Source organism: Anopheles arabiensis, chromosome 3 (assembly GCF_016920715.1).
Source record: "Anopheles arabiensis isolate DONGOLA chromosome 3, AaraD3, whole genome shotgun sequence".
Taxonomy (NCBI): Eukaryota; Metazoa; Arthropoda; class Insecta; order Diptera; family Culicidae; genus Anopheles; species Anopheles arabiensis.
In genome coordinates, this window is record NC_053518.1 from 3971283 (window position 1) to 3997694 (window position 26412).

Below are 26412 nucleotides of genomic sequence, written 5' to 3' on the forward strand. Positions count from 1 at the left end.
AATGGTGTACCACCGTCGTTGTCGTCCTCGCTGCTGCTCCACTGTGTGCGAATACCTTGACTCATTAAATAAGAAAATGCAAAAGTTAAGATTAAGCACAAGAGAACGGAACGATGGTTTCTTTCTTCCGACTGTTTATCATTCAGCCCACCCACCCACAAGCGTACATCAATCATGCGCGCCAAACACGAGTGTGCAGTGCTACAAGTGTATCGGAATGTATTTACCTTTTGGTGCTTCAAGAACACGTCCAAACCGTGGCAGTCGGAGCTGTGTGCCGCTGTCAAACAATCGGTGGATGGACATTGAAACAAAAATGGCAACTGAAAGAAATGTTTGCACATGTTATGGGGATAGTTTTTAGTAAATTATTAGCATGTTATATGTTTTGTGTAAATTCAGGTCGGGACGTTCAGGTCGGGCCTCTTGTACTACATTCGCACATAGTGCGGCAACCGCTAATTGACTCTGAGAGCACCGAATGACGCAGCTTTGGAGCGGTTCAAGCCAGCTGTACTATCAAACAATACAAGAACGCATGAACCACACCGCCCCTTTTCACGGTGCACGAACGTACACACACGCACACACTCGCACGCTCACGTTTTGGCCATAGAACCCCACCGTGTGCGCTTGTTCTAGTCTGCGTCTAGCGCGCGAGACGCGAAAGGGGTGGAATGATATCGCGCGCACGCGAGTGTGTATGGCCGTAAGGGTTGCGTTGGAAGGAGGGTGGTGACTTGGCGCAAAACGCTCGGTTCAAACGCTTGTAAATGGTGGCTTACTGCGTCAAAGCATTTATTTCCTCCTTTGCCTTGCTCTCTCGCATCACCGTCTCACCACAGCCCGCACTTGCGGACTACTCTGTCCTGCTGGTGCGCTAAACCTTGTGTTTAATTAAGCGACGGTTGGCGCCATCGCTTATCGGGCGGGGGACCACCGACCCTGTGTGTTAACCGTCACGAGGATCACGGGAACCAGGGTGCCATTTTTTTTCCTTTCCCTCTGCTTTTTCTCTAGATGACGACTCATCATACCTCTCCGTTTATGCTTAGCGCCGTGGTGCTCGTACTTTAGAGGTCACGGTCTATCTAGGTTCGTAATTAATGGAGTAACGGGGCAGGGCATTGGACAGGGCTTAATTTGAAACACTTTGTTAACAGTGTAAAAGATTCGTGGAAACTAGATTCGAATCCACGAGCTTTCATGTATCAGACCAACGACTTAGCTACAGCTCTATCGGGCCGCTTCCATCGTGAACATGTATATTGATTGCGTTATCGTACATCTCGAGAAGTGAGTGATAAGATATTGCTACTATACAGAACCGATACATTTCGACTGCCAAAACTCCGTGTCTGCTGCGCTCGCTCGTAACGTTTCTTGTGATGTATGTTTTTCAATCTTTCACGTATGTGTTATGTGCCCCTTCGCATGCCTAACCTTGACATTGATCATGAATAGTAGAAGGTTTAAAGGTCTGACCAATTCCCCCGACAGTCTGCAAAGGATATGGTGTTGCCACTTTGTTTTAAATGCAGCTAACGTATCCTTGCATCAAAAGACAAGCCTGAAGCAATCGTGAAAAGTTTATGAATATTTTCAGCCGATTTAATGTGATCCCGCGCGTCGGTTTCAATCAACACCTGTCAAGGCCCATCTCTCGCTTGGCTTCTTTTTGCTTGCCACTTTCTACCGACTTATCAATCGATCTTTCTTTCTCGAAGGTCCCTATAGTCTCGTCTTCTGAAGGGAGGAAAAGAGTTATGAGCTTTGTTTACACGCCGGTGTGTACCCGCGGTTCTAGAGTAAAAAGGTAACAAAAATCGACTTCCACCCACTCGGTCGTCTATGGTTAACGACGCAAAATTTCTCTTTCTCTCGCTCTCTCGTAATTTCCCCTTCCCTCAACTTAAGACGTCAGGGGGTAATTATTCGGCTTAAATTCTTCGCGCGCCTCGCTACTCATTCGACGGATGAGGGTTTGTTTGTTCGTGTAACCTTTTTTTCTTTATTTCCATTTTGGCCGTATGTCAGTTACAGTAAAGCGCAAGCAAAGCGCGCGAAAGGCGCCACCACCGATTAAAACCGATTCCGCCGTGATCGGCATGCTTTGTGTGTGTGGGTGGGTGGGTGTGCAAACCGTGTGATTTGAAAGGTGGCGAATGGTGGTGGTAGTAGTGTTGGTGGATGAGGACGGTAAACCCACGAGCCAAGTGAGACAAGTTAAAGGGTCAGTCTGTGAATGATGACCCTCGTCACACGTTTGTTTTCGTTGTTTATTTTTAGGATGCAATTGGATGCAGTTTTAAGGGGCAGCAGGTAGTTGTGCATTTGGGGGTGGGATGTGGGAAAGATGTGAATTGAAAAGTTTATGCAAAGGAGAGCGATGTGGAAAATCCGGAACAAGGTTTTCCAAACAATCTGTCCCCCCTGCGGGGAGCTGACCCGCCGACGAAGCAGATGTTCTCCGCAAAGGTGTAGCGTTTTGGTCGATTGCTCTAGAAGTACAGTAAATGATTTCATAATTACAAGAACTATTTAAAGCATTCAGGAGAAAGCGCTATTGTTTCCGATCCATTATAATGCCTCTTCTCCGTCCTTGGGTGTAAATTTAGGCAAAAGGGCGCAGTAAATCATTAGCACCACCACGAACCACACGCCACAAACCCATACAAACGTTACTGGTTTAAATGCAGCTGCTTCTAAAAACAATCCAACGGTCACGATACATAGAATGCTGGTGGGATTATAAATAGTGACCGCGCGTTCTCTTATAAATAAATCATGCTCTTACTAATCAGAATAAGCAACCATTCAAAGTAGAAGTGTAAATAATCAACTAGAGGCGAACAGCCTCGGTGTGATAGCTTATCGGTGACGAATCTGGGGGAATTATTTTGTTTGAACTGATTCATGCATGCATCAACACCAGAAAACCACGAATCTTTCTGCCACAATTCAACGAACTCAATTCAACATACAAGTTTAATATTATAATGTTCCATAACCGGGTGTGTAATAAGACCATGGAGGATCTAATAAACCCACAGAGACACCATCCACAATGAAGATGACACGGTCATTAGTCGTGTCTAGAGGTTTGTGATTCGACGACGGTCTCTTGCACTTGCCAGCCAAACCAAGCAGAGAATCGAGACAGCTGTAGCTGTATACCGCTGGGTTCTTCCGCACATTACGCTCACCATGCCACGTTTGGTCACACCAAGCATACACACTATCGTAGAGCCTCGACGGGGGTGAACCGTGCCAAAACATTGGAACAAAAAAAAGTGTTAATGAATATTAAAACATGACACCTAATTAAAAATATAGCCACTACAACCTGGTCGGCCTGGTGTGTTTCACCACAAACGCTGTCCACTGCACACGACCGCCCTACACACACACGCCCGCGTTAATCTAATCGTCATAGCGCGTTGTGGGTTTGAATGCTGTCAAGCTTTACGGGAGCACATCGCACATCGTCGACCGGGGTTCCCTTCGGTTCATTACCGACTATTAGTTGGTTATGGCTTTAGCATCCAGTTGGCGTGGCTGGCTGTGTATGCTGCGACAGAAGATGTGCATTTCCCCGACTAATTAAGCATTTTTCGACTGACCTTTTCCATCACTCTTATAACCCTTAGTCCGAGAGAGGGCAATGGGGCGGAGTACTTGGGAGGAGTGTGCTGTGAGTGTGGGATAAACAACGATGCATGGCTGACCGACGACCGGAAGGCACGGTTCGTAGGCTCTCTCTATCCTGTCTGTCAGAGTCGTCGTCACCGCAATGTCGCCTTTTCTGTGACAAACATGTTTGCTCACATCATTTCCGAAATCGGCCCATTTCGATTCCATCTCGGTTCGTTCCGGTCGGGGTCCATTGGCTCGGACGACTCACGGACGGCAAAGCAATTTTGAGCTTTGGGCTAAGGAAAATCAATAAGGCAATCTGCTCGTACTTCTACTATAAAGACATAACTATGGACGGTATGGTATTGCTCCTGTGCTAGACCAAAACCTTGCTCCCTTCAACCTGAACGCAGTTCTCAAGGACACAGGCGAGACGGAATAAATATTAATGCCGCTCACAAAACACAGCTATCAGTAACAATTACGTTCCGGGGCCTTATACTGAATTAAATATATCCTCCAATCGGCCGGTGTCTGGTGTCTGGTGAGTGTGTGAATGTCTTCACTGATTCGAGTCTCAATCGATCGAGGGTGTCGATGAAGGTGATCTACTGTAGAGTGCAGTTGTGTTTGATTGGAAGCTTTCTTTAATATTTAACACGTTTCTTCTGCTCTTCTTTACAATCAAGGGCAGAAGCGTGGTAGAAGTTTTTATTTTCCAGGAATGTAAAATATTTCCACCGTTTATTAAACCATAATTGAGAAAATATTGACTGAAACAACTGTCAAGAGATACAGCAATTGATTCTTTCGTTTCTCAGGAGTATATAAAAAGCTCTTCTCGTTATGGTCCACCAGCTCTGTTCCGTCAGAAATCGATCCATTTTGACCATAAACTCTCCCCAAGAAGGGCTGTGTGTGTGTCGAGGAAGGAGGATGGGTCAGACATTTCATTTTACCGTACGAGGAACACAAGGCAGGTCTGGCTTGACTCTTGTTCTGATTTTATGCTCCCAGTATTCCAAATCAACCACTCTGCGGTCGTGTGGCAGTTATGATGGAAAACGGATGCCTCTATCGCTGGCTCATTCTTGTATGGGAACGTCACTGATGTGTTTTAGCATGGTGGCACTTTTCCCCAAAAAAAAACCCAGAACGTTCATCAGGCACGATTCAGAGTCATTCCATAAACCAAGCCCTCAAGCTACGGCGCACGCCGGTGGTTCGCGGTAGGCTTCACGGTGAGAGGGCTCTGCAAAATCGACAAATTGTGTGTACGTACCAATGAGCAGTTCGCGAAACTGCTGCGGCTTTTGGCCCAGGGCACATTGCTGAAGGGGAGGAGGGGAGGTTTTCCGCAATCCCAGCAGTGTCGGCTGGCTCGTTTCAGTCACGTTCCAGCATCCAAATTGAATTTATTCCATTTCGGCATTCGGTCAATCGGACGGAAAAACACATGCGGCCCCAAACTTCATTATATGTCTGTAGCCCTCAAAAGATCAGTCCAATAATAATAACCAGCTCAATTATGTTCTCCATCCTCTCGGGGGGCATACCTGTGTGCCATCATTGTACAGAAGTTGTTAACAAAAATATTCTTTTTCGCTTTTTTTTTCTCCGCAGGTCGAACAGCGCGATGTTCCCGGTATCGACTGTGCCCATTTGGCGATGGATACCGAGGAAGGTGTCGAAGTCGTGTGGAACGAGGTGCAGTTTTCCGAGCGGAAAAACTTCAAATTACAAGAAGAGAAAATACAACTAGTATTCGAAAACCTAACACAGTTAGAACATCCAAACATAGTCAAATTTCACCGTTACTGGACGGATACGCATAACGATAAGCCTAGGGTAAGTGGTAACCTAAGCCGAGGATCATCCACGATCACTCTGCGCCTTTTGCCTCGTTTACACAGCTATAGCTAACACTTATTTTCTTTTATTTTTGCAGGTAATATTTATCACCGAATACATGTCCTCTGGTTCCCTGAAGCAGTTTCTGAAGCGTACCAAGAAGAACGTCAAAAAACTACCACTGCAAGCATGGAAGAGGTGGTGTACTCAAATTTTATCTGCACTTAGGTGAGTACGCGCAGTGTTGCCGCACACAAATGCCCCGGAGGAAATTAACGCGTTTCGCGAATTAATATGCATCATCCTTTTGCGCTGGCCGCTTCGGTTGGCACAAGGGGGGATGTCAGTCAGCACCAACCGAGCAACACTAACCTTGGATGTGTTTTGTGCACTCTCTTCTCTTCCCTTTGCTCTCTGTCTCTATTTCATGCGCAGTTATTTGCATTCCTGTTCGCCGCCAGTAATTCACGGCAACTTAACCTGTGATACAATATTTATTCAGCATAATGGTCTAGTTAAAATTGGTAGTGTAGCTCCAGATGCCATTCATCATCATGTAAAAACGTGTAGAGATAATATAAAAAACATGCATTTTATAGCACCGGAATATGGATGTAAGTAGTAGACGAGTGTTGAATAAACAATCAGTGCACCGCGCGCGACATGTGACCGGTACAATATTAAATTAAATTCTTCTCATTTTCTCTCCGGCGAACCGTCATCCAGTATCCGCAACGACGACAGCCATTGATGTTTACTCGTTCGGCATGTGTGCACTGGAGATGGCAGCACTGGAAATCCATGGGAACGGTGACTCGGGTACGCTAGTCACAGATGAGCATATAAGGCGCACTGTCGAGAGTCTTGAGGATACGCAGCAGAAAGACTTCATCTATAAGTGCCTCAGTCATGACCCTGCCAAAAGGCCTAGCGCTAGAGAATTACTATTTCATTCGCTGCTGTTTGAAGTGCACACGCTGAAGCTACTCGCCGCCCACTGTCTAGTGAATACCTCATGTAAGTTTGGCACAGCACACACCCAGCCGTACACTGTTATGCGGCACTTCCCGTGTCCCACTCCCCCTAGCTCGATTGCATCCCCTGGAGCACAGGATAGTATGGCACTAGTGTCGTACTTGGTTGAAAATAAATATTTCATTAGCAGTAGGGGTGCAATCTATAGTCAAACTTGAGTCATCTCTCCCCATCCCCATGACCCGTTTATGCCCCGTCACCAACCAGAGAAGCGGAACGTGCGATTGCAAAGGGGTTGGTCGCATTGCTCCCATTTGCTACTGACCCGCGGCGACGCTGGCCAAGCAAATCGATTGAATAGCTCCCGTTATGTTTCATTACTGGCATCGGTGCTGTTTTTGAAATCGCAATACATTTTCTATGCATTCCCCCATTCCGTTCCGTTTGTCGTGCATTGTCCACGCGTACTTACGCTGTTTTTTCCGTTTCTCGAAAACTGCAGCAAGCTATGACGACGTTCTGCAAAGGATCTACAAACCGGATATCCTGTATGCGGAGATTTGTCGCCCCAATAATGTCTACAAGTATCATCTTGGCGATATCGTTGCCACGGAAAAGCTGGATAAATTTATAGAGGACGTAAAGTGAGTAGTATTTTTTTTTCTATGATTCCTTCTTTCACTACGTTTCGTCGACAAATGACAATGCTTCGTTTCTTACCAACCAATCTTCCTCTCTCGCCCTCTCTCCTCTTCCGACAGGTACGGCATTTATCCACTGACTGCCTTTTCGGCACAAAAACCACCCCTTACCCGACCCCGAGCATTATCGCCCGAAACAGCAGAATCGGTAAAATCGGCCACCCCGGAACCGCTCGATATTGAAACTAGGAGAGTTGTGAATATGATATGTAGTGTTAAGCCGCGCGATGTAAATTGTGAATTATTTGTAAGTGTACAAAGTGGTATAGTTAAGTCATTAGAAGCTCTAATAACTGCTGCTTCTTTTCAGATGACAATATTACTAAGGATGGATGATAAGATGAACCGACAGTTAACATGTCCCATCTCGCAGGACGATTCAGCCGTAATGCTTTCGCATGAGCTAGTACATTTAGGATTTATTCACGAAGTAACTATACGGAACTACTGCAATGCACGACGACGTGTTGCCGTCATCATACCGCAAAGACCACTAAACTAACGTTCTTTTAATTTCTTTCTCTCTTTCCATTTCTGTTTCTCTTTTTCTTTACTGCACCGTTTGTTTGTTTTTTTCTTTTCTCCCCTTCACCAACTAGATGGATCGCGAAAAAATTGCTACAATGATAGATGAAACGTTACGAAATCATCAGCTGAAGCTGAATACTGAGACGGTGGAATCCACCGGCGCGCTGAATCCAACGTCCGGTTCGGTAGCCGCCATCGGTTCCATGCCGAAACCTCCGCTACCTGCCGGTGCATCGCCTGTAGGAGGAGGAGGGGCGTCGTCATCCATCGCGGGCAAATCGAATCACCTGCATCATCATGTTCCTGTACACTCGGCCAGTTAGTAGACTTTCCTTCTTTGTCAATTTTAATGCCTCATTGTTTCAATACTTTTTGTGTACTTTTTTTTCTAACTGTTGTCTTTCTCTCTCTCTCTCTCAAACCCATCCCGCACACACATACACACCATCCCTAGTGTTCTGAATTGTTTGTATGTTTTTTTTCTCTCTCTCACTGTCTCGGGTCTTCTCTATGCTAATGTCCATATGCTCTCATTCCTTACCAGGATGAAAACTACATTTCTATCCACAGCAAAGATAAAAGGAAATGCAAACACATTTTTATGTTTTTTTTTAAAGATATATATCATATTTAATCATAAAGTGTGGCATATTTCCATCTTTTTATCATGGTTTTGTTTCATGATAGAATTTTCCACGTTTTCATTTACGCATGAAGCAAAGCATATATATTTAAAAAATAAACGAAAACACAACACTACTATCTTACACTTACACGCCCTATCTACTCACAATTACATGCACCCAACCCAACCTCTGCAACAAGTACACTCCTTCACACGTACATATACGTATACGCATACAATTACATATATAAACACACATGCATACACACGAACACACGAACGATTTTGCGTTAATAGTAGGTAAATAACATATTACGAAGCTAATATGTTGTCGATTTTATGTGTTATTACTAGTGAACTGAGGCTTCACCCACACAGCTGACGGGTGGGTACGGCCAGTGGGCCGCCGTACCGTCGATTGTCGTTTTAGTTCACTTTCACTGATGAAAGAAAACAGTAAACGTTCTCCCCCAGACACACACACATAAACAAACACGTAGACAGCAAACACTTGACCCGAAATACGATCGACCGAAGCAACGTTTACGTCTTGGACACGCCGAAAGAACACTCGATTGTCTCTTTGTGTGTTGTGTCCGTTTTCCGCCACAGCATCGCAAAGGTTCACGGGCATTCGTTTCTATCACACTCCCCTTTAGCCGCGCTAAGTATGCCTCATAAAAGCAGATAATCGATGGCATAGCAAAGAGAGTACGTAGCAAGAGATTTTGAAACAAATAAACAGCTATATGGTAAAGTTAATCAAAAGTATGACCGACATATAGGTCCGCCACCCCTCCTGTGTGGCACTCATATCTCGTTACTCTGTGTTACGCCTAATGTATTAACTAAACAAAACAAAATCATAAAGCATAAGGGCATATGTAAGCTAACGCGCGCTGCTGACGATTGCGAACCGGTTGCGCAAACCACACATACACATTGCAAATGCGCACAGTGCAAAAGCAAACATTCGAAACAATAGCTAATAATGTATGCACAGAGCATCACCCCGCGTGTCCGCCCAGGCAAAAGGCAGGCAGAGGGCGGTAATATCTGTAAACAGCAGTTTTGATCGATTGTGCGCGAAGTGAGAGGAGGGCGGCGGTGGCGAAATGAGTTTAAATGTAAGCGAATCGATTCTCGATGTAACGCGCAGACTTATTACTAAAGTAGAGTAAAGAGGGAGCAAATATGCAAGCATAAATCAAATCCGTAAATAAGTGTGTTAAACATTATAATTCGAAAATAAAACAAAATACACAATTTATCGATGAAAAAAAGCGGAAACGCATACGTGTGCTAATGTTTACGCGCAAGCGAGAGTTGTTTGTAGAAGTTGTCGAAGCAGGTCCATGACAAAGCAAGGCATAATTAAGATAAACCACGTCTATTTAGCTGTTCGCAGGAAGGCCCAAATACAGGCAAAAAAAAAGAAACACTTTGCCAACTAAACGTGAAAACCAATAATCCGGAACGATATTATGGAAATACAAGAATATGAATATATTTATATGTATTCTTTTGCAATCATTTTATTATCCCGTTCTTGTCCGCCGTTGTTGTTCCCCGTTTCGTGTAGACAGTACTGTTTTCCTTCGTCTTCGTTTTGTTTGTGTTTTTGTTGATTGGTGGATTTTTTTTTTTGTTTTGTTCGCTCGTGTTTTCATTACTTAGTACAGTTACCCATTTCCTTTTGTTTCGAATCCTGTTAAATGTGTGTTTCTTCCTGTTTTGTTCTACCTATCCCTGTTTTTTTTTGTTTTGTTTTACTTTGTGTTGTCTGTAGCTTTATTTTATTCGTTTATATTTGCCGTCCCTCTTTGTGTTGTTGATCTTCTGTTTTCTTATTTCGGGTTTTTATAGTTTTTATTTCAGTGATAAAGACAATTTGCATTTTTTGCATTGCGTCTATTGTGTTTAATCCTCCATGATTCGTTATCAAATTGTAGTACTACAAACACTAATACATTTCTTTCTTTTTACATTCTCTATGTTTTCTCTTACCCATCCGTGCCATTCGGTGCCACTTCTGGATAGGTTTGGAGCGTGGTTGGAAGGTAGCGGACACTGAATCCATGCCATCGACGATGCCTGCCATAGTGGAAACATCCGGAGTCAGCGTGAACAGCATGATAGACGGTGGTAACTTCGCGGGCCATCTCGACGACGCGGAGGAGGCGCGTGAAAACGACGAAGAGCTGGAAGCCCTCGAACGGATGGTGGAGCTTCGTCGGTTTAGCAGAGAAGAAGCTCAAGCAACTCTTGTATCGAACGACTTTCAGCAGCATGATAAGATCGTTCCAGCGAAAACCTGCACACCACCGAACGTACTGCATCGTGCGCGGCTCGGTGCGGCTGAAACAACGGATCGAAATAACACCAATCGAACGTCATCCACCGGTGCCGGCTACGTGAATAATGTCGAACCAGTAGCGAGTAGTAAACCGATCAAACCATAGAGGCTACGGATGAATAATTGTTAAGAAATCTTATCTAGGAAAAGGATGCTCCTACACGGTAGTGCCCTGTGCGATAGAAATTCTATGCGTAAGAACTTTCTGTAAACAATATCTGAACTTCGGAGCTTGCTTTTCACTATTCAATAGATTAGAGGCTAAGAGAGGGGGCTAAAACAGAATACCTTGCGGGTGAAATACAAATGAATTTTGCTACTTTCCATGAACCCTTCCGAGAATACCATCGACTGTTACCGGATACAGACAGATATGAAGTGTAGAGAAGTTCTATCCCTTTTTTTTATTTCATTTTTACAACTGCATGTTAGGAACTCCAAATTTAAAGTGAGACAACCTAAACCCCGTACGGGAAAGGGTTTAAAAACACACACAAAAAAAAACTAAAAGTCTACTCTAAGCAAGAAAACCATACATGAAAATCATGAAAATGAAATACTAAGTGAATAATATGTACCGAGCAAAAATTGTCACCACAGTTACAATAACGACCCAAAAAGATGCTATTGTGTGTTACCTGGATGTGTACGAATCTGGAATGCGATGCTGTTTGAGTACACAAGATCACAATAATAAAAATAACCAGGTACCCGGCACTGGCATCCATCCAGAAGCGAATCATGTAATGTAGAGGAAACATACACTGTCGAACTCGCATCATCCGTGTATCAAGAGGGAAGTGTTGGTAATGCAGCACAGAACTACCCCAGAGAGCTTGAATGATCTCAATCGTACATTGTCCTGAGAAGTTCCGTTGCTTTATTTCACTACCAAAAAAGGGAAACACTTGATGAAGAAAAGACAGTAAAACTGGATGGAAAGTACCATAAACCTCCGAATGTATGATCCTCTCAAACTTTCTCAAACTCAAACTCAACTAAAAATTCCATTGACCAGAAGCTTCAGTACCGGTAAACATACCGAGGGTTGGGAGTGCACAATAGACGGAAAGAAATGTAATCGTTTGGAATGTTTCCATATCTCCCATCAACGATTCATACCAAATTCCACACACGACCACAAGTAAAAATAGTATAACCCTACCGCTAGTAAGCAGCTGTTAATTTAGACCTCTAGATTATCCATGTAAGCGATACTTCTTGCTATTGCAAAGGGTGCATACTTTGCATTCAGCCAGTCAGCCAGCCATCCAGCCAACATCCATTCACCGTCCCAGGGAGGAGGGAGGAGGCATGGGTGGGGAGGGGCTGTAGTGTAATTATTGTACAGACAGCATAAAAAAAGCAAAAAGTAATGGGCTTACATCGTGTGCTAAGGTAGTGTTAATGTGTACCGAGAATGAGGTAGTAAAGTAAGAAACGGTTCCATGCTTAGTGATGAGAGAACGGACCGATGATCGAACTCTTCTCCTCTCCAAAACGGACTGAACTGGAAACGCTGGACGATGTGATAAATCTATTTGTACCAAACAAACAGTGTGTTAACTTCATGTAAACGCGTAAAAGAAAGGATGGGGGACCCCTTAAACCCGAGTGTGTAAGCGAATGGAAAGAAAATGGAAGAGTCGGAGCGTGCACGCACCGCAAACCGGAACTTAAAATAGCATTATGAGAGGTGAGGTGTATGCGTTTTTGTACTTTTTCGATACTAAAACAACGCGGGATATGATATTTGTGAAACATCAGCAAAGCTAAGACTTTGTACGTTGCAAGTATGAAAAGGCAGGTTGATAAAGAGGGGGAGAGGGGAGGGGGAGGGGATGTATGGGTGAGTGGAGATGGTGAAGAAAGATTAGAAGCATCCCAGCTCTGAAAGGTTGTTTTGGTTTTGCGCAGTGTGTGGCGTATGTTTTGCTTTAGGTGGGAGTGCAATGTCACTGGATGGAGTATTGAGCCAGCTCAACTAGCTATACATTATCCGAAATCGTACCGTAATTTACAGGCTGTTTGATTTAATGTGCATGAGATTTCAAATTAAAATACAAAAAAAAACTTACCCTGTATTACTACACCCACGATGATCCTGGAGCCATGTTGCTCTGGATCTCTTGATGATGCTTCCATTGTTTGAGTATGTTCGTGTTTTCTATCATTATGCTTGCGTTGTAGTGTACCGCAGTACATCAGCGATCATTTAAGCAAACAAAAAAGGCAAGAAACACAACACGAATGGGTTAAAAAAACTGCTTCTAGAAATATGTGACAGGCAAAAACGTATCGCTTTCATTGGAGTTAAAGACAGTGGTGGTAAGTGGTTGGTGGTTACATTACAATTAGCTGCTAAGGTATTACACGATAGTTGCGAGGGATTTAAAATCTCCAAACAAATAATTATATATTAAAACGGAAGGATGAGTGGGTAATTGAGTGTAAGATGTGCGCCACTGATTTGGTGGTGCGAACGAGAGTGATCTAATCGCGGTCGCGGATAGTAACAGTACCTTTAGGATCATAAACTTAACGTCACGTTCTTAGCGCCATTGGCCGTTCGATGTAACAAAAAAAAAAAGCAAGGATGTAGTTTTTATCCCGCAAACATCCTAAGCGCGTGTCAGCCAGCCCCATGTAATGCCTGAAACTGCTGTGTCCTGAATCCTAGACCTAAATTGCACGGCGTGTGCGTATGAATGTATGTATGTGTGTGCCCACACACGCAACACACATGGAGCTACACTGAGGTGTAGCTATATTTTACTAAACCAAATGCAAACATTCACTCCTACCACTGCGTGATATAAAGGATATAAACTTAACGAAATAAACAAAACGGTAGGGACGAGACTAAACGATGGTAAACACGTGCTCTAACCTTTTAGAAGCATACTCTCTTTCACACACACCCTAAGGGCACGCGGCACTTGGTGGAGGCAGCAGCAGCAGCATCCTGTGTATCTCTAAACTCTCGGAAAAAATGTCATGCATACACGCAACTGTATAAGAAATCAAATCTATTCAAAGCTATAGTCATTTAAATTATATTAACAAAAACAGATACGTCAGCTTGCTTTTGAAGTGCTATAGAGTGTGGTGCGCATTTGGTACAGGTTTTGAGCGAAACAAAAGGGTTAAGTAAAGTTGGCCGTAACCGTCGTCACCACGTGTGCAGCAAGGCAAACGCTCGAAAGTGTGGTTTTGAGCAAAAGGGAATAAACAAGGAGACTGTGTGAATGGATTCAAGTAATACAGTAGGAATACAATATGGGATATTGAACATGACGAACTCTCGAACGCTTCCTCTCAGCATGAACGAAATGTCGTAACATCGATAAATGGAACCCGTATAAGATGATAAGCATGGGTGATGATGGTGGCACAACGTAGGTACGAACGTAGGTTGGTAATAAATTGTGAACTGGAGAGACAAAGAATAGAGCGACTGCAGCAGAGATGCGGAAAGGAGATTGGAGCAAAATCAAGGAAAATCTAATAAAAGTGCCCATGAACGGGAATAACGCTATGCAGGGGGGTCGGCTGAATGTTGAGAAGGTAGTTGGAGCTCTGGAGCATGCAATTTGTAGGACAGGAAGAGCCTCATGATGGAAAGGTGCAAATTCGTAAGTATGATAATTTACATGTGGAAGTGTAATGAGAAACGGAGTTCGAAGGATCCTACATCCATTTAAAAGGGTTTAGACTATTTCAAGGACAATATCCGAAACAGCTCAAAGATTAGCATCCTCGTCGTGAGAAAGAACTGTGATCCATCTTGCCCTTAGATACAGCGCAGTCTTAATTCTAGGAAATTTTCCGCCTCAAAGAGCCAATCGTGCCTAACAACTGTTCCAAGTCCCGTCACCTTCTTTGCATATTTCGATTAAATCTTGAGATTGGGTCAGTTCTTCTGAGCTTAATGTACTTCCAGTGGGCCAAAAGAGTATTTCGATGGATTTCAACGGGATTTTGGTTTCTCATCTCCTTTTCAACAACATGGCCCGATCCTCAGGAACCAGACACCCCTGACTGATTGCACGGTAAACATTCGATTGCAGCAACTTCGCCATTGTCTTCTCACTAAAACGAGATGAAATTTAGTAAACAATTGCCAGAAAAACAACACAAAATTTCTATCGCAAACCTCCCTAAACTGCAACGGACAGCGCCATTGCCGGCTCAAATCCAACCCGTCCCGACACAGCCGCCAACTTTTCGCGCGTACAGTGTAAACCACACGCACACCACGAAAAAATCCATTTTGACAGCACATAAACAATGAAAGGTGTGGAGAATGTGCACCGTAAAGTGAAACAGAAATAAGACGACAGTGGTGCAACTTATCAGTTAAATGCATAATTTATGGTGCAAAACCGTTCCTACTCGCCGTCGGTCCCAATAAACCGGCACGGGAAACTGTGGTGAAGCGAACTGTCCGCAAAAGCGTCCAGCGCAGAGCGTCCGGGAAGCGGTGGCACGGTGAAAATATATGCCCACGAGGGCAAAACAGAGGACAGTGATTTCGTAATGAAGAACAACATCAGCAACAACAACAACAACAACAACAACAACAACAGGCAGAGCGCAAGAAGCAAGAACATAACAACCAAAGCATAGCGTGGAAAATACTTGGCGGGGGAGTTCCCAGCATAGCTGCTCCGGTCGGTAACCCGCGCACGTCCCGACCTTTCGCCCAGGAGGAAGAGCAAGGCTAACTCTTTCTCTCCCAGGGTTACGTCCCGGCAGCGTTACAGACCGGGTCGATGATGTGTTGTAGTTGGTAGTGCGGCGCACTGATCGGGCACCTTTTTTTTTCGTCTGCTTGTACGGGTGTGCGTGTGTGTGTGTGCAGAAAACCATCACGGCAAGTGTTCTATAGCGTGTGAAATTTTGCACGACATTCGGGCGGTTGGTGTGCATGCAGTGGTAAAGAAGGGCGGTGGACCTGAAACAACGGTTCTTTCGTGTGGGACCAACCGAAGCAAGCGTTGCATTCGGAGATCAGCATCATCGTCATCATCATCCCCCCTAGGGTCGGTTGTGGGAAATTTATAACTGTACCGGAGCGGTGGGCGGTAAGGGCAAGCGAAGCAACGCATGCTTGTTTGTCGCGCGCTGCTAGAGGTAAACGCGAGTCTGTAAGCAGCAGAAGCAGCAGGCGGAAACCTTTCTGCAAAAACCGTCACCACCCCAAACTGTGAATTTTATTCGCACACTGCCTCTCGGCATCGATTGTGCAAGATTGTGCGTTTGTGATTGGACGGTGCAGTGTTAGTGTGCGCGAGCGGTATAGGTTGTGTGTGCAGTAGCGCGGGTGCGTGCGATTACACATCGGTGGGGTGGGTTGGGCTGGGTGACGAAATTAGCCAAACGCGCCCGTCTTCATTTCCGGTTCGGAAAGGCGAATGTTGCCAAATCGTGGGTCAATTTGTTGAACTCATCCTCGCTCACACACACACAGACACAGTGACACAACACGATGGTTGCCTGGTCGGTGTCGCACAAGCGGCACGTACGAATTCTGCTCGTGGGTGACCAAGGGGTCGGCAAGACGTCCCTGATCCTGTCGCTCGTCAGCGAGGAGTTCCCGGAAGATGTACCGCTGAAGGCGGAAGAGATTACCATACCGGCGGATGTGACGCCGGAACAGGTTCCCACAAACATTGTCGATTATTCCGGTAAGTTTTGGGCCTATTGTGTGTGTGAAGTGGCCTGGAGCGTGTTAACACCGTTTCATTCTCCACGTTTTTTTTAGCGGCCGAACAATCGGACGAAGCGCTTGCAGAAGAAATTAGAAAGGCACACGTCGTCTGCATCGTTTACTCGGTCGACTGCGAGGAAACGCTCGACGGTATCACCGAGCGATGGCTTCCGATGGTGCAGAAATGTTCCGAAATGGAGCGGAAGCCGGTTGTGCTGGTGGGCAACAAGATCGACCTCGTTGATTATTCCACTATCGATGTAAGTTTTTGCTGTCTTTTTGGGGTGAAAAGGCGAAAAACGACATTTTAAGACACAGACATTCGTAATTTTCACACTTCTTCAACCCAATTCCAGCACGTTCTTTCGATCATGGAGGACTACCCGGAGGTGGAAAGCTGCGTTGAATGTTCGGCCAAAACTCTGCACAACATTTCCGAGATGTTTTACTACGCTCAGAAGGCAGTGTTGCACCCAACGGCACCGTTGTACATAATGGAGGAGCAGGATGTAAGTAACACCACCCATAAGTTTCGTCACCCAACAGCAGGATGATTGTAAATCATGTTTCTCCTGCTTCCAGCTAACCGAAGCATGCAAGAAAGCACTTGTCCGCATCTTCAAAGTGTGCGACATCGATGGCGACGGGCTGCTGAATGACTACGAGCTGAATCACTTCCAGCGCCGCTGCTTCAACGCACCGCTCCAGCCCCAGGTGCTGGACGAGGTGAAAGCCGTGCTGATGAAAAACACGCCCGACGGCATCCGCGACGACTCGGTGACGCTGAGCGGCTTCCTCTTCCTGCACTGTCTCTTCATCCAGCGCGGCCGCAACGAAACGACCTGGGCCGTGCTGCGCCGCTTCGGCTACAACGAGAGTCTCGCGATGAGTGACGAATACTTGCATCCGCCGGTGAAGATTCCGCCCGGCAGCAGCACGGAGCTGTCGCACCGTGGCCAGCAGTTTCTCGTGTCGCTGTTCGAGCGGAGCGATCGCGACGGCGACGGGGCCCTTTCGCCGACCGAGTTCCAGAAGCTGTTCAGCGCCTGCCCCAGCCCCCCGTTCTCCACCGATATTAAACGCACGATACCGACGAACGAGAACGGTTGGCCCACGCTGCACGGCTGGCTGTGCCGCTGGAGCCTCATGACGCTGGTGGACGTTAACAAAACGCTCGAGTACCTCGCCTACTTGGGGTTCAACGTGCACGAGAACGAGTCGCAGCTGGCGGCGATACACGTGACGCGCGAGCGGCGCATCGATCTGGCGAAAAAGCAGAACAGCCGCACGGTGTACATGTGCCACGTGATCGGCGCGAAGGAGGCCGCCAAAACGACCTTCTGCCGCGCATTCCTGGCGCAGGACATGAAGCGGCTGACGGACCGGGACATACGGCACAGCAACCGGTACGCGATCAACACGGTGCAGGTGTACGGGCAGGAGAAGTACCTCGTGCTGCGGGACGTGGACGCGCGGCTCGTGCTCGACCCGCTGCAGCCGAGCGAGGTGAACTGCGACGTGGCCTGCCTGGTTTACGACGTCGGCAACCCGAAGTCGTTCGAGTACATTGCGCGAATATACATCAAGTACTTTGCGGAGAGCAAAATCCCGGTGCTGATCGTGGGCACCAAGGCGGACCTGGAGGAGGTGCGCCAGGAGTATCTGCTGCAGCCGCCCGACTTTTGCCACAAGTACAAACTGCTCCAGCCCCAGTTCTTCAGCGTGAAGCACAATAAGAAAGACGTCTACACGAAGCTAGCAACGATGGCGGCCTTTCCGTGAGTATCTATGCAATTCCGATGGGGAAGCAAGAACACGACAGTGTTGTGTGTTTTGCGGTCCGTATCTTCTTTCCATTGATCTTTTGATTTGAATCGTAAATGCAGTGAAACTATCTCGTAGAAGCCACTAACAGGTGAATCTTCATTACAGTGCCAAAAGTATACAATTACTACCTTCTTTTGTATGTACAAATAGTAGCAACAGGTTTTTCGACCTTCAAACTAATGCACCCATACAAAGAGCAACTAAAAAGTACAATGATTGGTGGCGAAATCGAAAAGTTTACAAATTTTAACAGCATCGCGCTACAAACCAAAAAAAACAAAAGTATCAAAATTTAATACTTTCCTCCTTTATCTTTCCATTCTTTTTCTCCTTTTGGGTGTAAACGTTTGTCTATACACGTTTTATCGTAATTCAGTCGATTTCAAGCAGCGTGGATTCTGTTTTATAAGCATAGATTGGTACAGCTGTGGGAAACAACGTAAGTTTGAGCCGTTTTGTACAAATGTTTTCATGTTGACTTATTTTGGTTTTAGTATAACACACAATGTAGAAAGCGCACGTATCAATAACCTGTAGCGTGTAATTATCTCCGTAGAGTTCTGCCCACTAACTCATAACAACATAACTCTAACAGCTTTGTATAATTTCTTTAAAGCTTTAATGCCAATTGCATTGAATATGACTTCATACTGATTTTGCATGTGGTGTGTTGTGTTGGATAGTGGCCGTTTAAGGAATCATGTTCATTGACATCAATCTCCCTTTATCGCTCTTTTCAGCCATCTTAAGCAGTTCGGGCTTATGTCGAGCGATCCGTTGCTCTGGTGGAAGGCAGGATTGGGCATTGCGGCGGCCACCATTGTGGGGTTCTTCGTGGTGAAAGCGTTTCACGGCCCCGGTTCGTCGGTAACGCGATGAGGAGCGAGAGCGAGTAGAGAAATGGCTGAGTAAAGCTGCTTGTGTACATAGAATGCAATTGTAGTGTATGTGGCTGTCCCCCCCCTCCCCCGTCACCATACAGTATAAGAACAGCGTAATGGGGAAGGGCACTCATACAAAAGCTACACACGCATGTAGGAAAAAACCCAGTGTTACCCCATTAAGAGGAACGCCGCCGATATGTTGCTCCGCCAAAATAGAGCGCCTTGAAACCGTTACTCACTATTGGCGTATAGTTGAAGGCTTTTTTATACAGTTTCTCTTTGCAGTTTGAACGTACGAACGCTAGTAGAGGCCAAGCTGCTGTAAGTAGGTTTGCAGAGGAGTTGGCACCAACTGCTCCCAGCGGTACCGACTGGTTGGTAACTGAGCAAAATCTTCCAAATTTTAACCATTCATTTGTATACACATTGTTTTTTCATTTGATTTGTAATTTTACGGCCGTGGTCGCTTCTTTATTGGGCAGCAACAAAATATGGCTTTAGCTATGCTAGACACCAAGAGGATGTTCGTATGTTTAGTTTCCTTATTCTTACTAAGGTCGGCATTATCAGTCTGGGACGGTTAAAAACACTACAATGTTCTCGTCAAGTCAATACAAAAGTCTGTTTACTTGTGTTTAATAGTGGCACCGATAGAACTGATTGCTACAAAATGCTGCGCGTGCTGAAGCTTTCTTCTAGAAAACAGATAATTTGCAAGAGCAACATTGTATAGGAGCAGGTTCAAGATAGAGGATTCAATTACCGGTGGTACTGTAGTTGTGGTAGTCGTAGTGTAATGTCATTGAGAATTATTGTTTGAAATCATTCTACTAATTAGTGCAAAAAACGGATTCGAAACAAAAGCAAACCAAAAAAAAATACAACAACAACAATAAACTTATTATTCATAACGAAATTTCAACACGGAAAACAAGAACCGAAGAAGGCTAGACCAGAGAATCGTACACACTATACAATATTCACTTTATTCTGAAAACATTATCTAAGTTTCGTGTTGCTGCTGCGTATACGCACGGCAACGCGATGATCCGACGGCGTAATATATGTTGTGATTGATTGAACTTACTAACATTTTTCGTAAAAAAGAACATAAACATTGAAAACATACAAAAAAAAACATTGCTCCCGACTAACGGACAGAACGCGATGGCAGCGGTACGGGCTGGCACCATCTGTGTCACACGCTTACTACGCGACATGCTACCGCCTGGAGGGAGTGCGCTACTCACCGCCGCCGCCGCCACCACCACCGTTCATGGTCTTTTTGTTTTTTGTTCCTGCACTAGTCTTTACCCTTTACACTTTTGCTTACAAAATTCGCTGCAGCTTCGATTGCGTGTCGCGGAACACATCGATCAGCGGCTGCGTGTCCGGTTTGGTGTAGAGAATGTTCAGTGCCGCCGCGATAAGGTCCTGCGATTTGGCCATCACCTTCCGGCGATCCTTCAGCGGGACCAGCTTCGGCTGATTGACGATCAGCGAAAGCAGCGCGGAGGTGGACCGGATCAGATACAGCTCGTCTTCCTCCGTCACCCAGACACGTTCGTTCATCGACACGAGGCTTAAAGGGGGAAAGAGACATAAAAACGTCAGATACATCGATTTGAAACCCCGGAAGACCGCCACCGCCATCCTTACCGTGAGTAAATGTTCAGCAGCTCCTCAATGTCCAGGTTCATCTCGATGAGCGCTTCCGGGACGGGCGAATTAAACATTCCCAGCCGGAAGCAACGAATCTCCACCTCGCGCACGATAAATGCCAATGGGAAGCAACACCCGGAGCTGTCGTACTCGAGCGCCAGGCTCTTCACCTTGGCCAGCAGCCGCCGGCAGCGCTCGGCGCAGCTTTCGCGCCCCTGCAGCTCCCGGTCCAGGATGTGCGTCCACACCGACTCGATCAGCAGCGGATCGTTGTGGTGCGAGCAGTTCAGTATCGTCAGCTTGCACTCCCACAGCTCGTACTGCTCCGCAAAGTCGGAGTACAGCTGCGTCAAGTTGTACAGGTTGGAGTCGAGCAGCTTGAGCGCATCGTACTGTTCGTTGCTGCGCTGGGTCAGCAGGGCCAGCGCATCGTACACTTGGCGCTGAATTTGCGCCACCTCCAGCTTGTCCTCCAGGTCCTTCAGCAGCACCCCGTTGTGGGCGGAAAAGCCGACCGACTCCGACCGCATGCACATGACCGCCCGGGCCAGATACTCGATGCGCTGCTGCAGATTGATACTATCGCTCGCCACGTTAGCAAGCTTGTCCAGAATCTTGGCGGCGGCCGCGTGCTGCCCATTGCGCTCGTGGTACTTCCACAGCAGATCGGCCACGATCAGATTGTCCGGCGTGCGGGCCATCGCCCTGCTCAGGAACACGCCGAGCGACGGTTCGGTGATCTCCAGCAGCTCGGCCAGCAGGTTCTTCGACAGCAGCCACTCGTAGATGGCGATGTGCAGGAGCTGGTCCGTGCTTTGCAGCGATTGTCCGATGATGGTCAGCACCTCCTGATTGCCGGCCACCGCCCGCTCCTGCTGCTCGTCGTCGTCCATCGTCGGATAGATGCTGTCGGGCTTCGGCTGCTGCCCACCGGCACCGGCGCCGCTGCCGTTGCCTCCCGCCACCTCGTACACGTTGTCCAGCATCACCTTCACCTCGCTGTACCAGTTCATCCTGCTCTGGAACGCGAGGAACCCTTCCTGATTGTCCATCGCCTCGTTGTTGCGGTAAAACTGCAGCCCGACCTCGTTCGGGTCACTCTTGGCGGCGCACACGGTGCACAGCTCGATCACGCCGCTGTAAAACCCGGCCGACACAAACTGCTGGCACAGTGCGGCGAGCGGCAGATTCGGTGCGGCGCTCTTGCACAGCTGCAGCGCCGTACGCAGGCGCTCCTCCTTCTTGTCGCGGTCGGTGCAGCCGCGTGATAGGAGCAGAATTTCGGTCGCCTTGTGCGAAACGGCATCCTCGTGGCGGTACAGCGTGGGGCACACCTCGCGCAGCTTGGAAGAGATCGAGCCGACGCTTGCATTGTCCGCCAGGTAGGAGTTGATCAGCGTCACAATCAGCAACCCGCAGACGTCGATGCGCGACAGAATCAAATCGCGGAACGTGCACGCCTGCAGTATGCTCTGCTCTTCCTTCGTTAGCTTACCCACCAACAGATGGCACTGGTGTTCGCAGATCACCTTCCACAGGCCGACCACTTCGCACGCTTGTTCTGTGCGGGAAAAGGAAAAGGGAAATTACGAATTAGTCAACACGATCGAAGCAACCGATGAGCAGCCTGCTACTTACTTATTAATCGCACTAACGCTTCCAGCGACTTTCGTTCCTCCAGCAACGCTTCCTCCGTGCAGTTTTTCTGCGATATGGCAGCATTGGTCTGAGCATATGCAGCTCCACCGGCACCTCCTCCTATGCTGTAGCCGGGTTGGGAGGACATAAAACTACCGTATCCACCTCTCTCGCCACCCACTAACAGGCCGGACTGTCCTTGAGCGAATGAGGCTCCGAGACTTCCTGCTCGTACAGACGTTCCGTTGCTGCGACCACCGGTGTACCCGAGCAGGTTGCTCACCGTCACGTTCTCCAGGAACCGTCGGATGGCGTACAGATCCTCCAGCAGCACCACACAGTCCTGTTGCGAGATGGTCGAGTACAGTCGCTCGTCCACGCACGGTTTGCGCCAAATGCAGCGCAGCACACGACTCATGTACAGATACAGTCCGGCATGCTTGGCGGAGTAGTGAAACAGTGATCCGTCCGCCGTTTCGTTGTTGTTGTTTAAATTCTGCTGCGGCGATCCACCAACGTACATCGAAGGATGTTGCAGCTGCTGCTGATGTTGCTGGTGAGGGTGATGCTGCTGATGTACCGGCGACACCATACCACCACGCCCGGGCGTCGAGTACGGCGTGGAAGCAAACAGTCGTCCACCCGGTCCAAAGTTGGCATTATGCGGCACCGTCGAATCCATCGCCCCACCACCGTAACCCCCGGCCCCGGCAATGGGAGAATTAAAGCCGAGCTGTCTATTGTCGCTCACGATGGCTGCATCAAAGTACGGTTCGCCGCCATACAGCACGAACGCCTGGGCCGCCCAATCGCCCAGCTCGGTACCGCGGAACGATTCGCGGCAGGCGAGCAGCAGTGCCGTGGCGCAAGCTTCCGGTTCCGTCTGCTTGCTGAAGTACGTCTTGACGGCATCGTTGTGCGGACCGTGGCAACCAACGAGCAGCTGCTGCAGTATGTCCACCGATTGCAGTATCGACACGATGTGCACGCCCTGGTTCGTTAGCAGCGCCACCTTCCGCGGGTTCTGTGCCGTACGCAGCGGCGTTGAAATCGAAACGCGATCCTTGCGCAACACGTCGGCGATGGCCCACACCTGCCCGTCCAGTGGCATGTAGGTGGTGGACTCGACCAGATTAAGCTGCGACTGGAACTGCTCCGAGCTGAGGCAGGTGAGCATATCCTGGTCCTGCTGCTGTCTCGATATCAGCAGCAGCGAACCCTTCACGTAGTGCGCCGAATGGACTAGCTTCGGTTTGGTCAGCAGCAAATTGCCCGTCGTTCCCGGGGGTACGCGCACGTGCAGCAGATACAAACCCTGCGGCTTACTCTGCGGCGGTTCGGGCAGGTTGGCGTTTTGCTGCTGCAGTGCCTGATTCGCGGCAAGGTTCTGCTGTTGCTGCTGCTGCTGCTGCAGCGAGAGTGGCGTTTGCTGTTGCTGCATTTGAAGTTGCTGCTGTTGCAGCAGTAGCTGCTGTTGCTGCTGCTGCTGTTGCAGCATTTGCTGCTGCTGGATGTAGAACCCGTGCAGGTGTAGCGGTACCGTGGAGAAGTAGAACCGGACGCCACTCTCCGCAATCGCCACCAGATGCAAACTGGACGAGTCTTCCGCCGTTAGTGGGCAGATGGCGGTGATCGGATGAAACACGGACGGATCGATCGTGCGCAAAATGGCGCTCGCACTCGCGATGATGTCCTTGTACGACAGTCGGGCGATGCGTCGCGTACTTCCGGCGTCCTTCCCAATGTCCCACGCCTCGATCGAACCCTTCGACATGAGCACGTACAGCAAGTTGCGCGTGTTGTCCACCACAATCTTTTCCACCGAGTCGGTTTCGGTGAATATTTTAAAGATGCCCGGCACCAGATGGGACATCAAGCCCTGCGAGTGGTTGATCTTGCGGCACCGCTTGCCGAACCAGTTCGATTCCGCCTGGTACGCCACCTCGTACAGGCAACCGTCCCGGCCGCCGAGGAAAATTCGCCCATCCTCCGTACCCTGCACGCACATGATGGCAACGTTGTCCGTGTTGAGCACGAAAATGGGCGTGTGCATTAGCTGCATCTCCTCAGTGCCCTGGGACGCGGTCATGCTGCGGTTGGGCGTCCCGCTGTTTGCGTCACCGAACGTCACGCCGAGCACGACGATTTCGATCGGAGTCGTTAGAATCAGCAGATACTTTACGTCCGCCACGAACAGGCCCGGCTTGGGCGTCACCAGCCCGACGCTTATGATCACCTGGGACAGCCCATCGAAGTAGGCCACATCGCGTGCATTTTCATACGTCCAGATCTGCAAAAAGCCGGTAAGAGGGTGAGATATTGCAAGGAAGTCCTGCTGCAAGAAAGGCCACTCACATATAAGTCCGTGTCGATTGTAAGCCACGCACGTCCAATTTCGGGAAACAGTCCCATCATACAGTGACATTTTATATCTGCAAAAGAAAAAAACAATATTACCACACTGTTTTCTGGGGGGGCTTACAGCTAAAACAACGCACGGTTAAAATGTTCCATTATTTCCGACGGTATAGGAACCTTGTTGACCGTGCACAGCTGATTCAGGTCCTTGAAGCCCATCGACAGGTTGGCCAGCTGCTGGTAGTCAAAGTCGCTCAAGCCGCTTGCAGTCGGGGTGCCGGCTTGCGTTACTCCCGTCAGCTAGCGGAACGAGAGCGCGAGCGCGTGGTGTTGTCGGCGTAGCAAAGTCGCGTGAAAAACAAAGCAAATGCATTATTACCGGAGTAGTTTCGGACCGCACACAGGCGCGCGAGTAAACAATGACCGCATTGGCACATGGTGTTCATCGGTTTCTGTCCCACCTCCCTCTCTTCCCTCCCTACCTCTAGTAAACCCGGCACATCGGCATCGATGGAACCGTGGCGTTCTAGCGTATTGCCGGCGGATTGAAGCGCCTCCAAGGAAACGGTCGGTTGTTCGCCCATTCTGTGTGGCTGTTGATAGACTTGGACACCTGTTTCACACCTCACCACAACGCACGCACGCACACAGCCGGGATTATCTGACGGAAATTGATGATTGCTTTTTCTTGATTTCTAACAACTTGCAACAAACGGCGCTAAAATTGATTGATGCTTGCGGTCGGTGTGCCCTGGTGTATAGGGTTGGCTCGTATACCTAACGTTGCCACTGAAGTGACGCGCTATTGTGACAGTTGTGAGCAATACACGTAAAGGAAGCAGTAGAAAACAATGATGTTTGCGATGATTTTCCATACAAAATAACGTTAAAGCTTAGCAAAAACATGCATTTTTATTGATTTATGAAATTTGTTTAGTAACGGATGTAAAGAAGCAATTACCGATGTTTTATATTGATCAAAACCATCATCGATTGTGTACATTTTGAAGCGCTGCGATAGCCCAACCTTTTGTGTTACTCTTTTTCGTTAACTTTCTGCTGTCAAAATACGTTGTCAATTCAAATGATTCCGTTGACAGTTGGGTTGAACGGTTTTGCATTTTTGTTGCTGGAAAATAACGAAAAAAAAGTATATAATGCACTGCGCTAAAGTGATTAAACTATGAAAAAACATCTCAACTTGCGATTTACTTTGCAAAGAAGCTAACAATCGGTAGTTTATTAAATATTGTCCGCGTAACTTGAAATATTTCACGCGATCGAATTATTTCACTGCACAAAACGTTGCAACGCGTGATGACATTTGCGTTTCTTTATTCCCCCCTTTTTCCCCGAACGCCTTGTAAAAAGTGCAATCGATTGTGGTGATAATTTTTTTTTGGGCACCAAAAGTTTTACAATAATCCCACCCCAGTAAACAAATGCGTAAAATTGATTCAGTTGTGTAGGAAAGTGGGTGAAAAACGTCGGTGCTGTGGGCCCGAAAAAATACAATGAATTTTGCCGACCCATGGGTGACGCAGGACAGCAAAGCTAGCAGTGAATCGTTTAGCGACAACAACAACAGCACCCCAGCAGCCATTAGCGAACACATTCCGCCACCGAACAACGCAGCAGCAGTGCCAGCGAACCCGACC

General features: G+C 47.5%; 3 protein-coding genes across 8 annotated transcripts in view; 2 read left to right on the forward strand and 1 right to left on the reverse strand.

Annotated features, from left to right (window-relative positions):
- Positions 1-12227, forward strand: part of LOC120903270 (nuclear receptor-binding protein homolog) — a 53437-nt gene extending 41210 nt beyond the window's left edge. For 4 of the 5 annotated variants that reach the window (XM_040312574.1, XM_040312575.1, XM_040312572.1 and 1 more), the window contains exons 4-12: positions 5260-5484; positions 5585-5715; positions 5923-6101; positions 6214-6504; positions 6965-7106; positions 7224-7410; positions 7474-7593; positions 7763-8009; positions 10357-12227. In XM_040312574.1, the coding sequence (XP_040168508.1) occupies positions 5260-5484; positions 5585-5715; positions 5923-6101; positions 6214-6504; positions 6965-7106; positions 7224-7410; positions 7474-7593; positions 7763-8009; positions 10357-10778 (1944 nt within the window). In that variant the 3' untranslated portion in view covers positions 10779-12227. Of the gene's footprint in view, positions 1-5259; positions 5485-5584; positions 5716-5922; positions 6102-6213; positions 6505-6964; positions 7107-7223; positions 7411-7473; positions 7594-7762; positions 8010-8145; positions 9836-10356 lie in introns of those variants that run through there. The other variant, XM_040312577.1, reaches the window with a different exon arrangement.
- A 2734-nt stretch (positions 12228-14961) lies between these two features.
- LOC120903273 (mitochondrial Rho GTPase) lies at positions 14962-20012 on the forward strand. Of its 2 annotated transcripts, XM_040312583.1 has the most exons (6): positions 14962-16362; positions 16440-16645; positions 16742-16894; positions 16968-18163; positions 18589-18651; positions 18953-20012. In XM_040312583.1, the coding sequence occupies exons 1-6, from the start codon at positions 16164-16166 to the stop codon at positions 19089-19091; spliced, it is 1956 nt and encodes a 651-aa protein (XP_040168517.1). In that variant the 5' UTR covers positions 14962-16163; the 3' UTR covers positions 19092-20012. The 2 variants fall into 2 exon arrangements, with proteins under 2 accessions (XP_040168517.1, XP_040168518.1); XM_040312584.1 differs by lacking the exon at positions 18589-18651 and having other exon boundaries at positions 16164-16362.
- Positions 20013-20059: 47 nt separating this feature from the next.
- LOC120903271 (nuclear pore complex protein Nup154) lies at positions 20060-25511 on the reverse strand. Its single transcript, XM_040312578.1, has 6 exons — positions 25237-25511; positions 24895-25054; positions 24752-24828; positions 22397-24686; positions 20756-22319; positions 20060-20678 (listed from the first exon to the last, which is right to left on the reverse strand). The coding sequence occupies exons 1-6, from the start codon at positions 25336-25338 to the stop codon at positions 20426-20428; spliced, it is 4446 nt and encodes a 1481-aa protein (XP_040168512.1). The 5' UTR covers positions 25339-25511; the 3' UTR covers positions 20060-20425.
- Positions 25512-26412: the final 901 nt, after the last annotated feature.